Here is a 19,451-nt window from a genome sequence, read left to right as displayed (position 1 = left end):
TGCTGTTTAATTTGGGTGGTGAATTGCTTCATTTGATGTTAACTAAAGCAGTGGATTTGGGACTATTTTCGGGTTTTGAGTTGGGAGCCAATGATCGTCGATTCAAGTTATCGCACCTACAATTTGCGGATGATCTTATTATCTTTTTAAAGGCTACAATCCGGAATTTGAAGAATGTTAGAAGGGTGCTGTTGATTTACGAGCTATTGGTGGGGTTGAAGATTAATCTAGTCAAGAGCAAAATTTACGGAATCAATATTGAGGAGGATGCGATTGTTGACTGGTCTAAGGAAATTGGCTGCTCAGTGGGTAAGTTCCCAGCAGAGTATTTAGGCCTGCCTCTGGGGTCTAGGAGAAATTCTGTTGCAATGTGGGAGCCAATAGTGCAGAATTTTTATAATAGGTTGTCGGGCTGGAAGGTGAATTCTCTAGCATTAGCAGGGAGGGTGGTGTTGATCAAATCTGTTTTGTGCTCTCTTCCCACTTATTTCCTATCCTTATTTCGAATTCCAATAGCGGTGTTGCAAAAACTAAACTCTATAATGGCATCATTTTTATGGGGGGGGTCGAATGATAAAAGAAACATACATTGGGTGAATTGGGGTTTGGTCAGTAAGCCGAGAAGGTTGGGGGGTCTAGGGATCCCGAACTTAGCTATTCTGAATAGAGCATTGTTGGGAAAATGGGTTTGGAAGTTTGCCTCTGAAAAAGATTCTTGGTGGAAGAGAGTAGTCTGTTGTGTTAATAATTTGGACCCGAACTCCAAAAAGGTTGAGAGTTCTGTTACTGCTCGTGCCTCTTGGATATGGAGAGGAGTGATAAATAACTTCTTCTCTATTGATGGATTTGGTGTCTGTATTAGGAGTAATTTGAGGTGGAAAACTGGAAATGGCCATTCTGTGGCTTTTTGGAATGATGCTTGGTTGGGTGAAGTCCCCCTCAAAGATTTGTTCCCGAGATTTTATACTCTTTCGATGAATAAAGAGGGGAAAGTAGTGGAATTTAGGGAGAGTAATGCTGCAGGATGGGTGTGGGATATTCAATTCAGGAGGAATCTGGTGGATTGGGAGGTCGACCAATGGTTGCATCTGATTTCTTTGTTGAACAACTCCTATTTGTCGCATGATGAGGAAGACTGTTGGATTTGGTTAGGGAATGGAGAGGGTTGTTTCTCTACTAATTCATGTATCAAGAGTTTCTTTGACTCGGATGGTATTGAGGGGAATCAGGATTTTTGGGACAGAAATGTTTGGGTAGGGATAGCACCTCCCCGTGTTGAAACCTTTTTATGGCAAGTAGTTCATCTGAGAGTGGCGGTTAAGGAGGAATTGTTAAAGCGTGGAGTGGCTGGAATTGAAGATCCCTTATGTCCGTTGTGTGGCAGATTTGGTGAATCGGTTCCCCATCTTTCTGCATTGTGAGGTTGCTTGGGGACTGTGGGTCAGATTTTTGAATTTGTGGGATGTTGATTGGGTGATTCCTAGTAAACCTTTAGAGTGCATCACTCAGTGGGACGAGCTTCTTCCGAATTCTATTATTTGGAAATTCATTCCAAGGGCAGTCTTGTGGACAGTTTGGAAAATTAAGAATGAAGTTATTTTTAAGAAAGGGAAGTTGGATGTGGTGTTGTTGTTCTTTATTGCTCGGTTTAGAATAGTTTCTTGGTTTGCTGCTAGTTTTGATTCGCATATTCCTTTTGATTCTCTGGTGGGTGATTTAACACTTGCTGATTCAATGGTCAGCCACAAAGTAAGATCCAAACCTTCGTGCTGGGTTCCTCCTCCAGTTGGGTTCATAAAGATTAATGTTGATGGAGCAATGGTGAAGGGGTGGAGCAAAGGAGGTATAGGAGGCCTGATTAGGGACAGCAGTGGTAAGTTGAGTCATTGGTTTGCTGAAAATGTTGGGGGAGGTCCCCCGATTATGGCAGAACTTCTGGCGATTAAGAGGGGGTTGAGCTTGCTTATTGATTCTGATGGGGTTTGTAACCAGAGGATTATTTTAGAATCTGATTCATCCAACGCGCTGAAGTGGATCAAAAATCCGGAACTAAGCACCCCTTTATTCCAACCATTGGTGAAGGAGATAGTCTCTAATTTGGAAGGGTTGGACATTTCGTTAAGGCTTATATCGAGGGCTGCTAATTGGGAAGCGGACAGATTAGCTAAAGATGGTATAGGTTGATTTGCTTTCTTCTATTTGGGGAGTTGGTGTGTATGTTTCATTTTGTTATGTAGTTTTTGGTTTTCAGTCTTATGGTATTAGTGACTACGTTGTCCAGCTGATAGTGGTTTTTAAGTCTTATGCGTTTTGGGAAGTGTTGGTTGTTGTAAGGGCTGGCTATGTACTATTCTATTGGTTAATATAACTATAGGCGCTCTTTTCCTCCTTTCAAGGCCCTTCATGTTACTTTCATAACATGGAGGGTAAAATAAAGGGGGTTTTTACGAGGCCTCATCTTCTATCAAAAAAAAAAAAAATTCCCCCCGACAGACTTTGTTTCCAAGATGTAAATATTTTTGTTACTTAACCTTCTGCATTTCTCTAGCAAATCATGTTACTTCCACTTCTTAAGGTACAGAGTCTTGGCCCTTAGTCTCAGTCAACTGGCAGTGTAAAATTATTCGAGTGCTTTCATTGATGCTGCATTTCAAGTAATTCTGTGATACCACTACTTGAAATTTCCTTCAAAATAAAATTTAAAACTGCTTGTCTTGTATCTGTGAGCTGCTTCTTCCGAGTTTTGGCATCGATTGATATTTGATACTATTGTTTTCGTAACCAGCTTAACTCAAAAGCAGTGGAGAAAGATTTTTCACGAAATCGAACCCCGCATTTTGATGTGGATCCTTTACCGAGGATGATTCCGCTGTAATAGTTAACACTCCATTACCAAATATTCCTCTGCCGTTGAAGAAGCCAAATAATGATTGTGTGGATGAAAAAAGATCCATGCGTGCCTTCTTAACCAAGTCAAACCCGGGAAAAAATGCGAAGGATGGGAAGACAATAGTTCCATCTTCTAAAAAACAAACTTTAGGTAAGCTTTCATAACTGAATTGCCAATCATATATTCCGAGTTTATTTCGTAACAGCCAACGTGTTCTTAAATCAGTTGCAGCACTTTGTGATGGCCGGAAGGCAATAGTTCCATCTTCTAATAAACAAATTTTCGGTAAGCTTTCACAACTGAGTCGCCAATCATATATTCCGAGTTTCGTTCGTAACAGCCAGTGTGTTCTTAAATCTGTTGCAGCACTTTGTGATGGCAACGATCCCGGTGTGGACTCCGAACCCGAGGAAACATTGGCAGCTATGAAAACCAAACTGAAACAAAAATCTAAAAGTGATGGCAAGAAGAAAGCCGATGTTGATCAAGCATTGGCACTGAGAACCGAAGAACCAATGCAAAAAGAGAACGAACGAACCAGAAAAGAAGCTGAATGCGGAGTCGATGAATTCCCTCCCAAGATTGTGGAGATTCATAGAGTGCGATGGAACATGAACAAGGGTAGCGAGAGATGGCTGTGCTACGGAGGAGCAGCCGGAATAGTTCGAAGTCAAGAGATAAACATTCCGGCAACGCCTACTCGTAAAGGTAGAGGTAGAGGTAAAGCTAAGTCGAGCTTAGTGTGCATGCGGAATTAGTTTATGAATAAGCATATAGACCTTTTCTGGAATTAGATTGCGAATATTCACGTGCTTTTATTATTTTATTAAAAACTTTTATTCCAATTTTAAACTTGTTTTCTCACGGATTATCGTATATAAATGTTACGTCTTTGGGTGCTGGGTTAGGGATTGAAGGGGGAAGCCATTGATTTAGGGATTAGGGTTGTGCGAATGCTCGGGTGAGAGGAGAGCTTTCGGGTGTTTTAAGTTGGGTTATACAAAACGACGACGGGTTGCTAAGTGGGTAGTTGGGTCGAATTGATATTTGCGTCCCATCTGTGTATTTCGGGTTTGGGAATCAATTGGGTCAGGTCTGCTTGTAATATAAATAGTAAGGTTTGAAATAAGAACAGAAAATTGGAATCATAATTCTGAATTCTTCTCTTCTTCTCTGCAATCCTCTCCGACTTCTTTCTTACGTTACCTGTGACATAACAATAAATTACAATATATTAAACTATTTTAACATATTTATCAACAATTTAAAATAAGAATTATAATGACACTTTTAAAACCTAATGATAAGAAATTCTATTATCGCAGTCGTCTTAAATCAATAATATTGAATTTACCTTATAACAAATTATTGATATATTATTTAGAATTAAACATACATTTATCAGTGTTTGATAAAAAGAAATTTCAAATGAAAAATAATTAAAATATTTTTCATTAGATAAATTTCACATTAAATAGTAAACATATCATTAGCTATATATAATTTTTCACACATTTTATTAAGGAAATCTATAAGACGATTTCTTCTTTATTTTGTTAATAGATTTTAAATTATTAATTAATTACCAAAACATGACCTAATTTAAAAAAAATGGAACCTAAATTATTAAATTTCAACATTTCATTCGGCCTAACAGAATAAATTTCATTTATATTTGCTTTTAGCCCATATCAAATGTCAATTTCACAATTCACTCCTCCCAACAAAAATACACGACAAACGGCCCCACCATCTTATGTGTCTACTTAAAATCATGTCGAAGTCCACCACCACGCGCCTCTTTCAACTCTTCTTTTATAAAAGGGTGTATTTCAAACGTTACCCCAAAACAGTATTCTCTTTTTCCTCTTTCGATCGTTGACTCACGCTCAATAAATAGGCGCGTGCAAAACCTTAAATAAAGGCCAAATAAAAGTAAGAAATCTTAGCATAATTAATGATAGATTAGAGAAAATTAATCCCTCCGAAGAGTTCTTCTCTGTTTTGCTTAATAACATAAAAGCAAAAATAAAACAGTTAAACTTAAAAATATATATAGCGGATGTCTCAAGTAAAGTGCGTTTTTATCCAGCAATCACTTTAACATTAAAAAAAATTCGTGTCAGTCACTTTTTCAGTTAATATATCTGATTTAACACCCTTCGAACGAAAGAGAAGATAAGACGCGTTTGATGAAACGCGCTTTAAGAAAGACACACTTTGTGAGATACGTCTTCCAGCGTTTTTTTGTGAGGTGGCGCCACTGTGGATGCGCCTTTGGAGGCACGTTTCCTGGCGTGCACTTTCTAGTCTTAGTTTTTGGTTTAGGTTTTCTTATGGAGTGATTTAGGGTTAGAGTTTTTTTTATAATGATTTAGGGTTTAGAATTAGATTAAAAAATAATGACTCTTAAACATTAAAATAAAAAGAATTTATATATAAGAAAGTGACATCTTGTAAAATAAATAAGGTGAAATCATATTAATTGGAGTTAAAATAAAATGAAATAACATAAATTCAACAATTAGAAAATAGAATTACATCAGTAGTTATCAATTACATAATGATAAAAAAGATGGATAATTTTTTCTATTGGGCAATATCTGGGATCTACTATTCATATTAACAATGGCATCAGAAGCCGGGATATAAACCGAGGAACTGCGGGCAGAGACAGGCCGCTTGAGCCGGAGCTTTCCCCGTAATCTCGTTAGACTCATCGTCCCTTATAATCTCCAGAAGGTTACGGTTCTTCAGACTGCCTAGTGTTTCCCAAAATGGTATCGGGAGTTGAACCAGCCAGAGTATCCCCGCCGTCGACTGCTCAAAAAGCGTACGCCTCCCCCGGTTACCATTTTCCATTTCATTACAATTTACAGTTCCGTTTAAAAAAAAAAAAGCAGAAGGAATTCACTTGTTCATGAATAGTAACATAAAAATAAATTTCTTGGAAATGAAAGAATGGAGAAGAAAATGGGAGTTTGTTTGGTTTAAAACTCGGGAATTAAAAACTGCAATCGAAGGTGGAAACGATCATTATAATCATAATTTAATAAATAAAATATTAACCTTTAGAGATCCGCGTGGCAGTTCCTCGGGTTGCGTAAAGACAAAAACAACCTTGCTCGGTTTGCTGGATTTCATTTTTTCACATGTTCCAATTATCACACGTCAAAACAAATTTGTGCAATTGTATTTTGATCCTCGTAATTTTAAGAGTAAGAAAAACTAGGAAAATAGCCGAGTTTCGTAATTTATGTATTCACAGATCCATTTGCCCGCAAATAACTCTCCTCCTTTTAAACTCCACGCCTTATTTCTCCTCCACTACATCATCCAACTCCCCTTTTTTGCGTGTAATTTTTCTTTCTCGCCCTATAAATTTAACTCTTTAATCTTTTTGTTGTGTGTTTCATCGGCTAGCGTTTGCTGATCGTAATCTGGTTTCCGGATTCAGTCATGGCTCATATCCTTTCGATTTGTGTGATTAATGCATAGTTCGTTACTTCTTCAGCTCAGCTATTGTTTTTTTAATGGGTGTTATCCTCTTCTTCTTCTTCTTCTTCTTCTTTTTGTTAATTCTTTAACATTAGCTAACGCGGTAACCAGAGAGATCGAGATCGTGAAAGGGCTCAAGCCCGAGCGGGCAACAAAGGCAAGACCAAGGACGATGGGTTAACCCCTGAACAACGCCGTGAAAGGTTCCGTATTCTCATCCTCCTTTCACGCTCTTTTTAGTTTTATATATTTATTTCCTTCTTTTTTTGAATTGTGAATGGGCAGAGATGCAAAGGCCTTGCAAGAAAAGGCTGCAAAGAAGGCGGCGCAGGCGGCAGCTGGAGCCGGTGGCGGCGGCGCAAACAAAACCAAGAAACAATGATGTCAAATTGTCCATGAATCACGGTGGACGGTAATAATGATCTTGATTGGGGAATCAGATCTCTGTGTTTGTTTGGTGTTTTTAGAGTTTTCGAATATGTCGTCTTAAGATTAACATATTATTCAGGTGTTCGCTTAATTGACATTGATTTTGACTCTTAAATTTGATTTCTATCGGAATTAGTTGGTTTGATTGTTGTCCACTGCACAGCATATTGTAGGCTTGGGTTTCTATTGGAATGGTTGAGGCATCGGGGCTGGGTTTTACTGTTAGAATTGTTCTTATTTCGCTATAACTTAAAGAGTTTCAATGAACAAGAGCTCATCCACATATCCTTTAGAACTACCGCAGGATTACGATCCATAGACATTATTTCAAACAATGAATGTTAAATCTATATAAATTGGTGTTATTTGATTCATTTTGTTAGTGCATAGAATATATTTGATATTTTTGTTAGTGCATAGATTAAATCGATTCATCTATGGACGAGTTTGAATCAAGGATTAAATTGGTTCACTTAATAGTTAATAATAAGAAAGACTAAATTGATACACCGAATTTCCCATCTGTGTTCAATTTGGTAGTCTTATCGCCTCCATTTTTTGAGTTCTCACATTCGTTGCAGTCAGGTTTGTGTTTGTCTGCCATATATTGTTCATGGTTTTCTTCATCTGGTTCTGCTACATTTATATTTCTGTAAATATTTCCAGTGTTTGTGGATGTGTTGTAACCCTGACATCTCCCTGAAAAATATTATCTATGTTTTTGGTAAACTTGAGTAGAATTGGGTAGCCATGTAGCCGGCTTCATTTTCTCAGGAAACAAACAGTTGGCTGCAGGATTTAACAATTTGTAAGCCAGATATCGTCATCTTTGTTTTTATAAATGTTTCACTATTTTGAGAAACTATTAATACGTGGCGTTCCTTCCAGTTAATTTTGTCAAGTTATTTTTAGGCTAAATTTACATTTAGTAGTTAAATTATCAGTTTTGATTCATTGTAATACTTAATTTTTTCATAATAATACTTAAAATTTAGTTTTTATTTTTCATAATCATTTCTTAACAAGAAATCAAATTTAAAATTAATTATGACTCTTGGAAAATTGGGAGTTTTGATGAAAATTTAATTTGAAATTGGAGTAGTCATCGACCTTTGGGTTAGGTGGGTCGAATACCTAGAAGTGACTTTTAAAATAATTTTAAGAAAAAATATTTGAAAGACAAAAATTGGTCTACGATTACTAGAAATTTATTTTAAGAGTTCGGGAGTCAGTTATGCGTGGGGAATGGTGGCACCCCCACAACGTCTAATATTGGTATCTTCGATTATACGTTGTCTAAGCAGTGGAATTTTACAAATTTGAATCCAAAAATTAAATTATGATCTCTTTATTTCGATGAACTTTGAAGAATGTGTGAATCTACTTAAAAATATTTAACTCGATGAACATGATTTAATTCACTCGATGTTGTCTAAAAAGAATGTCTCCTTATTACGTGAATTAAAAGAAATTGAAATTCAGTCATGTTGGACTTGATTTCGTTAATTTACGAAGTAAAACAAAATTGCCTTCGATTTTAAAAATACAAAAAACAGTGCATGATTTAATGAACTCATTAATAAGTGACATATAAAAGATGACTAAAATATCAATAAAATATAATAAAACTAAACCTGGAGAAATATATAAATAATTAAACAAAAATAAATAAATACATGAAACAAATAAAGAAAACAAATAAAGAAGGATGTTTGTACATTATAATAATTATAAAACATATCCAATTATTATTATTATATATATATATATATGTTAAAAAGATAATATATCCAATGAAAATAATATTTTATTTGAATGAATAAACTATTTATCTATTTAACTTAATCGACAACAAATAATAATGTTAAAATTATTTTATTCGAATAACCCTCGAAAGGGCACCCTAAGTGTTTGGGGATCGTTCATAGATTAATTGAATAATTAACATTGCATCTCAAAAATTTTGTAATATTAACAATAATAAAATTTCTATTAAGTACAAGTGCTTAATATAATATTTTTATAGCCCTTTTGTATTAATATACAGATACATAAAAAATTCTTTTAAAAGTACATATAACTATATTATATATTTAAATTATATATTTATAAATGCCTAAACCATAAAGTAATAAATATATTACATATTCCGTAAAAAAGAAAAAAAAAGAAAAAGCAAAATAATTGCATATATAACAATATGGGGACTAAATCGAAAGAGCGTAAAAAAAGGGGAAATCAACCGTTTAACCTTAATATCCCATTAAATTAATAACATAAATGATGATTAAAATGAATACTAGAGGACTTAAAATGTAAATATAGTAACTTTGAGCACCTATATACGAACGGACTAAAATGAAATGGCAGCAAATTAACAAAAAAATTCAGCAATTCAACCACAACTCAACAATAAATGAATAAGGACCACAATGCAATCGTGACAAAGTTGAAAGCTCAAAAGATAACATGACAGATTTGTATTTAGTGACTAAAACACAAGTTTACAAAACTCGGATGACCCCTTGCACGGTTAACCCTTGCGCTAATTTCAGGAAACCCTAGCTTCCCAAAAATGACATCATTTTTTGTGGTTTAAATATCCTCTTTTATAATTTTTGTAACATCCCTAAAATCGAGTTAGTAGTTTCAGGTAATAGACGTTGGGCTAGGATGATTAAATAAGCTCAAGTTAAATAGTTGGGATTAAGGGTGAAGGAATTAAGCTTGTAAGAAGCCCACTATGTGTTAAAAATGGCATTTTTGAATTGGGCACGAAAGAGGAGGGACAAACGGAGTAATTAACCCCTTATTTGAAAATAGAGTTGAATAACCATCAAGGAATGATGATGTAAACGGGGGGTGAAAATCAGAACATATCTCCTCTTTTTCTTTACTTTGTCATCTTCTTCCTCTTTTTTCTTCTCTCTTACTTACTTCCAAAGATTGTAAAGTTGAGAGCTTTATTGAGTTGCAAAGCTTATCAGGAATTCTAAAGGTAAGAAATGAATTCTACACCCTTAAAGCTTCATATTAAACCTAAAATCAAATGGTTTGGCTATGGTGGCAAAATATGGATTTTTGAGAGATTTTAGTTCTAGGGCTTAGAAATGATTCTAAGTTGTTCCTAAATGTTTAGAAACATGTTTCTAAACATTTAGAAGCTTAAAAACGAGATTTTGATCCTTTGTTTGCTTTGGTTAGTGAAAGAATGTGGTGGGTGCTCTCAAGCTAAGAGCAAGGAGAAATTGGTGCTTTGGTGACCCTTGGAGTCTCATTTCTTCAGCCTTAGTGAGGTAACATATAAGTGGCTTTCCTTTTTTACCATATGTAAGCCATGAGTCTATGTTTGCCTGCTTGTTGTGTTATTTGGGTGTAAAATGGGTGTTAATGGTAGCATGCTTAATTGGTGCTTTTGTTGTGTTAAAATGACTCATTTCTATGTTAAATAATCCCATAAAATTTAACAAACCTTTGGTACCCTTGACAGGGCTTATGAGAGGCTTTATGGAGCCATTTTTGTGTTTAAACAGAGCACTCTGAACCGTCAGTATCGGTACTGTAAGAATAGTACCGATATTGTTCTTCGTATAAGGTAAAATAAGGCAATTTTTAACGATGTGTATCGATACCCCTTCAAGGAGTATCGATACTCGGGGTTCGATCTCGTTACCCAAGGGTGTGGCCTTGATACCGAGATTCTAGAATGCCAAATTGGTACCGATACTCATGGGAGTATCGATACTCTACAATAGGGTATCGATATTGAGATTAAAATTGAAATATCAAAGCTCAACCGGTATCGATACTAAGACTAGTATCGATACTGACAGGCTCAGTATCGATACTGACGTCCTGTATAGGGCAGAGAACTTAGAAAATCTTGTAAGTTTGTTTAAAGGATTATGAGGAATCGAGGGTTCTTAAATAAGACTACAAGTTATAATAACTTTTGAAACCCTTATGAATAATAACGCTAAATTGTGTGGCATAAAACTAGCCTATGTTGATGCTTGGGAAACAACAAGGGCATCCGGGTTACTTGATCATATGTATATACTATTCGAATATGTGAGTAGAGATATCCATATTCTCTTCCCGAGTGCGATGGCACTTTAGTATCAGTGTGAATGCTCTTTTGATTCAGTGCGAATGCACTTTTGTATCAGTGCTATGGCACTTTAGTATTAGTGCTAAGGCACTTTCGTTATATAATGATAATTATATTATGATTCTTATGATACTATGACACATATCCTCATGTTATGATCTATGCTTATTGCATTATGACTTAACCTGTTAAGTATTCATAGTTAATGGATGCATATAGTATAGTGGAGTCATTTTTGTGGCAATGAGCTCGTAGCTCAGCGTTCGAAATTATTTCCTTTCCAAGGTTAATAGGTTTCAGAGTAGGAGTTTATCGCCAAGCTTCGGATTCCATATATCAACAGTAACATAATATGTCTTCATTATTAAAGTGGGCATATATTATTATAGACCCTTTTGTATTACGAGTCATAACTCTTGGATTATTGTATTTGATAAATTATTTTGGGAGTTTCCTTGGTTTATAAACCTAACTACTAATATTTTTTTTTTAACTTAAACGTGATGAACTTTATTTTGTAAAATGAAATGTTTTATTTGGAAAAAAATGTGTTAGCTACTCCGGTGGTCTCGTATAATGCCCAAACCCTTCGCATTTTGTTTTATTCAGACCTGGGTGTTACATTTTTTTGCTAAACTCTAACCTATTTTCACCTCCTCATGTTGTTCTTTGCTCTTAACCCCTCTATTCTCTCTGTTTTCATATCAACTAAGAGAGGGAACAAAGTCCTCTCCGGTCGCCTCCCCGTACAGCTCCGATGAGAGATCGGTGGTCCTCTTTTGGAGCTCTTAAACCCTTTCTTCATACCTTACACCAAACCAAAACCAATCCAAAACTCAACCCTCCCATTCTATTAAAATCGAAACCCAAAAAAGTAACTACCTTGGGAGATCTCTTCAACTCTGGCGAAGCGAGAAAGCTCGAATCCGAGGGGTAAGTTTTTTTCTTCCCTTTTTTGTGTTTTTCTCTTTTCGAATCGGATTCCCCTTCTTTTTCTCTTTGTTCAAATGGTTCTTTTCGGTTCCTCTTTTCTTTCTATTTTTGAATCTAGGTCCTCCTTTTCTTTGAATCCTCTCTGCATGTTATATTTGGTGATGTGTTTTGGTGTTATCGAGAAAATCTATAATAGGCATGATTATCCTATTTAATAGTTTCAGATTTTTTTTTGGGATTATCCTTGTTTTATATTAATAGATTTGGCTATAATATAAAATTTTTGTTGATTTTGGCTTTCTGATTTATTGACATGTTGATGGTTGGTTGAAACAACTTCGTCAGAGTGATTTTGCCTAGGCGACAGAGATGACAAGAGCAGACAGTGACGGCGACGACGCAACAGGTTTAGCCTAGGGGTGGTTCACACAGTTGGGAATCCCAAGAGTCGGCTCGTGCATCTTACATGCAGGTCATCGTATAGTCCAACTTTCTGGACGGCAACGGTAGTGCTTGGGGGTTATGAAAACTCTAAAATGATATGATCTAGACTGTTGATCTTTATCAAATCCAGCGGTGGATCTCTTGGTGGCGCCCCTTTAACCTTAGTTGTTAGGGTTTCTATGTTTAGTCCAAAAATTATGGACTATTACAATTGGGCTTGCCTTGGGTCATTTTGAATTTATGGTTGTATTTGGGTCTTGCATGTAATTTTGGGCCCGTAAATAAAAAAATATAAATTATTTAATATATAATATATAATAATAAAAATAAAAAAAGACTACTAGGACAAAAACAAGTGTCTATAGTTTCATTTTAGTATATGTTCAGTTAATCGATCGACGAATATAGCCAAGACGGGGGTGAATTGGCAATTAAAATTTCAGTGGAAACTTTTGCAGAAAATTGAAAAATATTTGCTCAACGATTTAGAGTGGTTCGACTTTCTCAACCAAAGTTTACGTCCACTACCTTAGCTATCCACACTAAGGATTTTCCACAAATTCACTAATTTTTCTTTCTTTTTATGACAAAGAGTAACCTTACAAATCCCTCAAGAATTATACCCCAAATTCTTGAGAACACTCTCTCCCAAAGAGAACAATACAAATTTTGCAAACCTATAAGAAAATCCTCACAAGGAAAGATGTTTGCACAATTATAGAACAAAGAAAGAACACTCGAGAATAATATAATTGAGTACAATAAGTGTTCTTGAAAGCAAAGATGAATATTGAATGAAATAGGCTTGAAAATGCACAAACTTGAGGTTTGATGCTTTCTCTTTGATTCTCTCTTGATTCTTGATAATTGTTATTGATCAATGACTTCTAAGCTTGTTTAAATATTCCTTCAATTGATTCTGAATGTTGGGAATCATTAATGGAGTCAATAGAGCCGTTATTGTATGAAAATAATTAATAAAACAGCTTGGAGCGTGGGGGCCCTCATAGGGAATCGGTTCCAGCAGTGTAAAATTCAAATATTTTGACCGTTATGAGATGGGGGAATCGGTACCTCCTGGGGGAATCGGCTCCCTCCGAGTAATCTGTTATTTCTCGGAGCCAAAACCATTCAGGGGGTTATCAGTTCCCTCCTAGGGGGAATCGGTACCCTCTGAGTAATATGTCTTCTTTGTTTTGAGATTTATTAAGAAAAGATTTTTGGCTCGATTAAGGCTCGAAATACTTTGTAAATTTGTTTAAAAGATTAAAACATACTTTTAAACTTGAGTAAGGATTGAAATTGACATTTGAAAAACTTGGAGTAATATTTTGATATTCGAATAGTTTAATCGAATAATATTAAAAAATGATTATAAAATCTTGAAATCTAATAACATTTAATTTGTTATATCGAAACATCAAAATGTTTTCAACAATCTCCCACTTTTTGATATAACAAAACATTTTAGTAATTTTAAGATTTTATAATTGAAAATCATTTTTGAAATTAAGTTTGAAAAATTACTCCCCTTACTCTATCGCTTCTCCCCCTTTTTGTTAAATTAAAAAGACTCTAAAAACGTTTTTAAAACAAGGTTTTTGAAATTTAAGCCAATTGATATATATATATATATATATATAAAGCGTAAGCTGCTAAGATCACAATCAAGAGAAGACGTTAGCCATTAGTTTCATAATTCAATATTAAAAAATAATGTGAAATGGAAAAATTGGCCATATGTCTAAAATGATGCACAAAATGAAAATTTAAGCAAATCCACATATATAGATAAGTTCAAATCATTCAAAACATTCAAAATAAATCTTAACATCCACAAATTCAAGTATTAACAAACATCCAAAATGTTAAAGCAATAAGTTCAAAGTTGTATCTAATAAAGCTAAGCAAGAAACAAGGTCTAATCGTCCATCGGTGGATCAGGAGGAGATAAACGTGTCCAAATATTGGCCACATCACGTGAATGTTCATCGACCCTCTCGTCCAAAGTGTCGAAATGATGATTCATCATTTCGTTGTTAGCAGTTAGATGTAATTCGATGGATGCAAGCCTCATATCAAGATTCTCTATAAATGATCGGAAGTATGGAGGCACTTGATCTTCTTGCTGTGCTTGTTCCTCGTGCTGCCCCGGCTCATCGCCGGCTTCCTCAATATCTCGTGACAAACTAGCTCCCGGAGTTTGCTCACTGGTACAAACCCATTGACCAGTTTCTTCACTTATCTTCCATCCCGATTTTGTTAAGGAAAAGAGATTGATTTGATTTTTGAGAGGAAAAGAGGCATCAAGGCCAACCCTAAGCTCGACTTTAGAAAACAGATTACTCAGAATACAACTGTAAACTAGAGATGAACAGAGTTTCTTATTAAGAACAAGGTTTATGGTTTCGACAATTTCGACAAAGATAATCTGGGGTAGGTTTTTTTTAAGATTATTTTGGATACAATGTATCCACCAAATATCTAAGGCTCGAAGAGTGGAGTATCTACCTCCGGATAGTCAAAACCACCAAGAGATCATTAGATGAAGGAAACGCTCATAGAGATCTAAAACACTCGCACTATCCATTCTTTTATAATGAGAACCTACCGTTTGTTTTTCATTGTCTAAGCCTTCATTATCTAATCCTAATGTGTTGGCTATGTATTCCAGGTTAATATAAAAGAAATTTCCTAGAAGATAGGATCAAATTCCTATGGTTGTGGTTTTATTCCGATTTTGAATGCAAACGGCATTAGAATAGAAAATTCAAACGAGTTGATGATAAACTATTGGTTCGAGTTCAAATAGTTTATCAAATTTCCACTCTCGTAGGGTAGGAAGATATCTAAAATTTATGTCTAAGATAGATTGAAGAGATGGGATTCTTTCTTCCCGAATTTTATAGGATTCAAAATATTGAGAATACCTAAAGAAGAGATTTTGTCTATGACCTAGTTCATTGAAGCACGAATTATGAATGGTCATATTTGGATCATCGGGATTAGGATTAGGAATTTGTTGGATGGGAGGAGGATTTGGAGGTGGGTTTGGTGGTTAGTTTGATCGACTAGTGGATGTCTGAGGGCGTTTTTGAGACATGACTTAAGGGAATCGGAATAGAAAGAGTAACCTGCAATTTTAAACACACATGTATGCAATGATATCAATCCCAAAACTCAAATGAGTCCTCAATAATTCAAGGTTTCTCTAAAACAATTCTAATGGGCAATTTGTGAAAAACGAGTTTGAAAACAAGGTTTGAAAATCAATATACGTATAGTTTTCATAACAACATAATTAAATCAAAACACAACAATTTGAAATATTTTTTTTATTTCGAAAATTTAAGAAATTTTGAAAAAATTTGTGTTTTTGATGAAATTAGTTGTAGATTATAGTTCTAAACAAAAATCTAAGCAATGCCCAATATCTATTTCGACCTAGAACTAATTAAAACTAGTTCTACGTTCAAAATCAATAAAATAGTGGGTTTAGAAAAATTACCTTGAAAGATGAACATTGAGTGGATTTTGATGTTGTTTGCACAAATTTAATAATGCTAGCAGGTTTAGGAGATGATAACTGAAGTAATTCCAATTTGTTTTTGATGATTTTGGAAAAAGTAGGGAATTAAGGAGAGAAAAGGAGTGAAACAGTGAGAGAGAGTAAGAGAGGGTTTTGAGAAAATAGGGTACTTTTGGACGTTTATTATCCATACCCCGTGGAGTGTATCGATTCCCTAAAGGGGGAATCAGTTCCTATTCAAAGGGGGAATCGGTTCCCCTGCAAGGGAGGTATCGATTCCTCCTACACTAAAATTCAAAAATCTGTGTATAAATACTCTCGATGCTAAATTAATTAGCTTTAGTGGTATTGGCATTGAAAATTAATCATGTTCAATCAATCAAATCTATCTTTAAGCATTATTTGAACATATAATTAATTTCCACTAAGAATCATAAACTTCCCCTAACTAATAGCAAGAATGCAATTAAAAGTGTTAATTATAAGCATTATTCATCTCTTAATTAAAAGTGCCAAAAATTATTTTAAACACTAAGTGAAGATAGATCAGTTAAACCTAATTCTCTCCTAAATGTCCAAAATCTTTCTTTATCTAAAGGTTTTGTAAAGATATCCGCTAATTGGTGCAAAGTATCAACAAATTATAGAACTACATCTTTCTTAGCGACATGGTCTATAATGAAGTGATGTCTAATTTCAATATGCTTAGTTCTAGAGTGTTGGATGGGATTTTTAGTGAGACAAATAGCACTAGTGTTGTCACACTTGATATGTATGGTACCTACTTCAATTCCATAATCAAAAAGTTGTTTCATCCATAAAACTTGTGCACAACAACTACCGGCTGAAATGTATTTCGCTTCAGTGGTAGATAATGCAACACAATTTTGTTTCTTTGAAAACCAAGAAATCAACATATTTCCTAGGAATTGACAAGTACCAGAGGTGCTTTTCCTATCTATTTTGCATCTTCCATAATCCGCATCAGAGAAAGCATATAAGCTAAAACTAGAGTCTCTAGGATACCAAAGTCATAAACTAGGAGTGTCCTTAAGGTATCTAAAGATCCTCTTAACAGCTAGTAAATGTGATTCCTTATGGCATGATTAAAATCTAGCACATAAGTAAACACTAAACATAATGTCCGGTCTACTTGAGGTTAGATAGAGCAAAGAGCCAATCATTGACCTATACAATTTAACATCCACCCATTTACCTACTTCATCTTTGTCAAGCTTTGTTGATGAGCTCATTGGAGTGGCATGAGGTTTCTCATCTTCCAGTCCAACCTTCTTTAGCATATCCTTGACGTACTTAGCTTGATTGATGAAGATGCCATCTTTTCTTTGCTTAATTTGGAGTCCCAAGAAAAATGAGAGCTCTCACATCATGCTCATCTCGAATTCAGTTTGCATTAGCTTAAAAAAATCTTGGCAAAGAACATCATTAATAGAACCAAATATTATATCATCAACATAAATTTGAACTACTAATAAATCTTTACCTTTATACTTTAAAAACAATGTAGTGTCAACCTTCCCTTTTGAAAAACCTTTTTCAATTAAAAAGTTTGACAATCTTTCATACCAAGCTCTAGGAGCTTGTTTTAAACCATAAAGGGCTTTTGTCAATTTAAAAACATGATTTGGAAATTTTGAATCTTCAAAACTTGGAGGTTGTTCCACATACACTTCTTCTTTTTATAAAACCAAAAAATGCACTTTTAACATCCATTTGATATAATTTAAACTCATTGAAACATGTAAATGCTAATAACATTCTAATTGTTTCCATCCTAGCTACGGGAGCGTATGTTTCATCATAGTCTATGCCCTCTTCTTGAGTATACCCTTGAGCAACAAGTCTAGCCTTGTTTCTCACTATATTACCACTTTCATCAAGCTTATTCCTAAATACCCATCTAGTACCTACAATAGATTTATCACTAGGCCTTTCAACTAATGTCACATATCCTCCATTTTTAACATTAAGCTCTATGAACTAACTCTTGTCTCTGGTCATGTGTCTTGAGCATCCACTATCAAGGTACCATGAGTTTGAATTTGTTTCCCGTGCCTTGTAGTAATGCTCCTTTTCCTACAAACATAGATTAATTTTTATTTTTGGTACCCAAATTCTTTTGGGTCCATATTCATTAGTTTCCAAAATCCTAGTCCCCTTAGGTATCCATTTGTGTAAGATATCTTTATCTTTAGTAGTAATGAGAACCCATATACTTCTAATAATTTTTCCATTAAAGATTCTTCGAGGACCTCTATGATTGTAGTTTTTAAAACTTTTTCCAACAAAGTTGGATTTTGAACTTTCTCCATTTCCAAAATGTTTCGTTCCAACTTTATCAAAAGAAGCTTTAAGATCATCAATTTTCTTTTGATGATCATCATTGACCTTTGAAAGTAAATTATGCAAATCAAAATTTTTCTTTTCAAACTCTTCTAGTTTGATTTGAAAATCTTTGATTTTACTTTCAAGATCATTGTTGGTCTTGGATATGAGATTATTTTCATTTTTCAATTTTGAAATATCATTTTTATATTTTAAAAATAATTTCTCATAATCCGAAGCCAACCCAGTATATTCCTATAATAGCTCATCAAACGAATAATCTTCAAAATTAAATGAGCTAGAGGTTACCTGAGAATCTTCCCCGAATGCCATCAAGCACAGGTTTGCTACTTCTTGTTCCTCTATATCGGAACCTTGTTCATCGCTCCATGTAGCCACGTAAGCCTTGTGCTTATTCATTGATTGACCATTTTTCTTTAATTGTGGGCAATCATATTTGACATGCCCCGGCTTTTTGCATTCATAGCAAATGATCGGGTCCTTCTCATTTGGTTCATTCTTGAAGCCTTCATTTCGTTTGAATTTTCTTCCTCGGTTGGGCCTCATTAATTTTCTGAACCGTTTGGTAAACAATACCATTTCTTCGTCATCGTCATCTTCATCCGTATCACTTTCATCTTTTGTGGATTTGAGAGCAACTCCAACATTCTTCTTCTTCTCCTTCTCCTTTGGTGTCTCATCAATCTTATCGAGGTCTACCTCATCTTGAAGCATCATTTCATGAGTGAGGAGTGAACCGATTAGTTCTTCAAGGGTTAAGGACTTTAAGTTCTTAGCCTCGATGATTATCGTCTTCTTTGATTGCCACAATTTTGGAAGTGAGTAAACCAACTTCCTCACAAGCTTTTCATTTGGAATGATCTCTCCATATGATTTGAGACCATTGACAATTGTGGAAAATCTATCCGTCATAGCTTTGATATCTTCATCCGATTTCATCTTGAAATTTTCATAGCTATGAGTTAGAAGACTAATTTTAGATTTTTTTACCTCGTCGATGCCTTCATGAGTAACTTGTAGTTTATCCCATATTTCTTTGGTGGTTGTACAAGATGAAAATCTTCCATATTCATCCGGTCCAAGAGCACAAAAATGATATAGATGGCTTTGGAGTTGAGCAGGAACATTCTTGTCTCTCCTTCACTCTACAATCTCGGGTGAGTGGAGGGTTTGATGTATCCATCTTCTATGACATTTCATGCTCCCATGTCACTTTCTTGAATAAATTACATCATTTTATTCTTCCAATA

The 19,451-nt window shown here is 34.8% G+C and overlaps 1 protein-coding gene across 2 annotated transcripts; it reads left to right on the top strand.

Annotated features, from left to right (window-relative positions):
• The first annotated feature begins 2,791 nt into the window (after positions 1-2,791).
• On the top strand, positions 2,792-3,663 carry LOC120152988. Of its 2 annotated transcripts, XM_039165033.1 has the most exons (3): positions 2,792-3,005; positions 3,138-3,175; positions 3,257-3,663. In XM_039165033.1, exons 1-3 carry the CDS (start codon positions 2,953-2,955, stop codon positions 3,646-3,648), a joined length of 483 nt encoding a protein of 160 aa, XP_039020964.1. In that variant the 5' UTR covers positions 2,792-2,952; the 3' UTR covers positions 3,649-3,663. The 2 variants fall into 2 exon arrangements, with proteins under 2 accessions (XP_039020964.1, XP_039020965.1); XM_039165034.1 differs by lacking the exon at positions 3,138-3,175 and having other exon boundaries at positions 2,800-3,040.
• The last annotated feature ends 15,788 nt before the right edge of the window (positions 3,664-19,451 follow it).

This window comes from Hibiscus syriacus, unplaced genomic scaffold, assembly GCF_006381635.1.
Source record: "Hibiscus syriacus cultivar Baekdansim isolate YM2019G1 unplaced genomic scaffold, ASM638163v2 tig00111097_pilon, whole genome shotgun sequence".
NCBI classification, from domain to species: domain Eukaryota; kingdom Viridiplantae; phylum Streptophyta; class Magnoliopsida; order Malvales; family Malvaceae; genus Hibiscus; species Hibiscus syriacus.
This window is presented reverse-complemented; position numbering and strand designations above follow the sequence as displayed.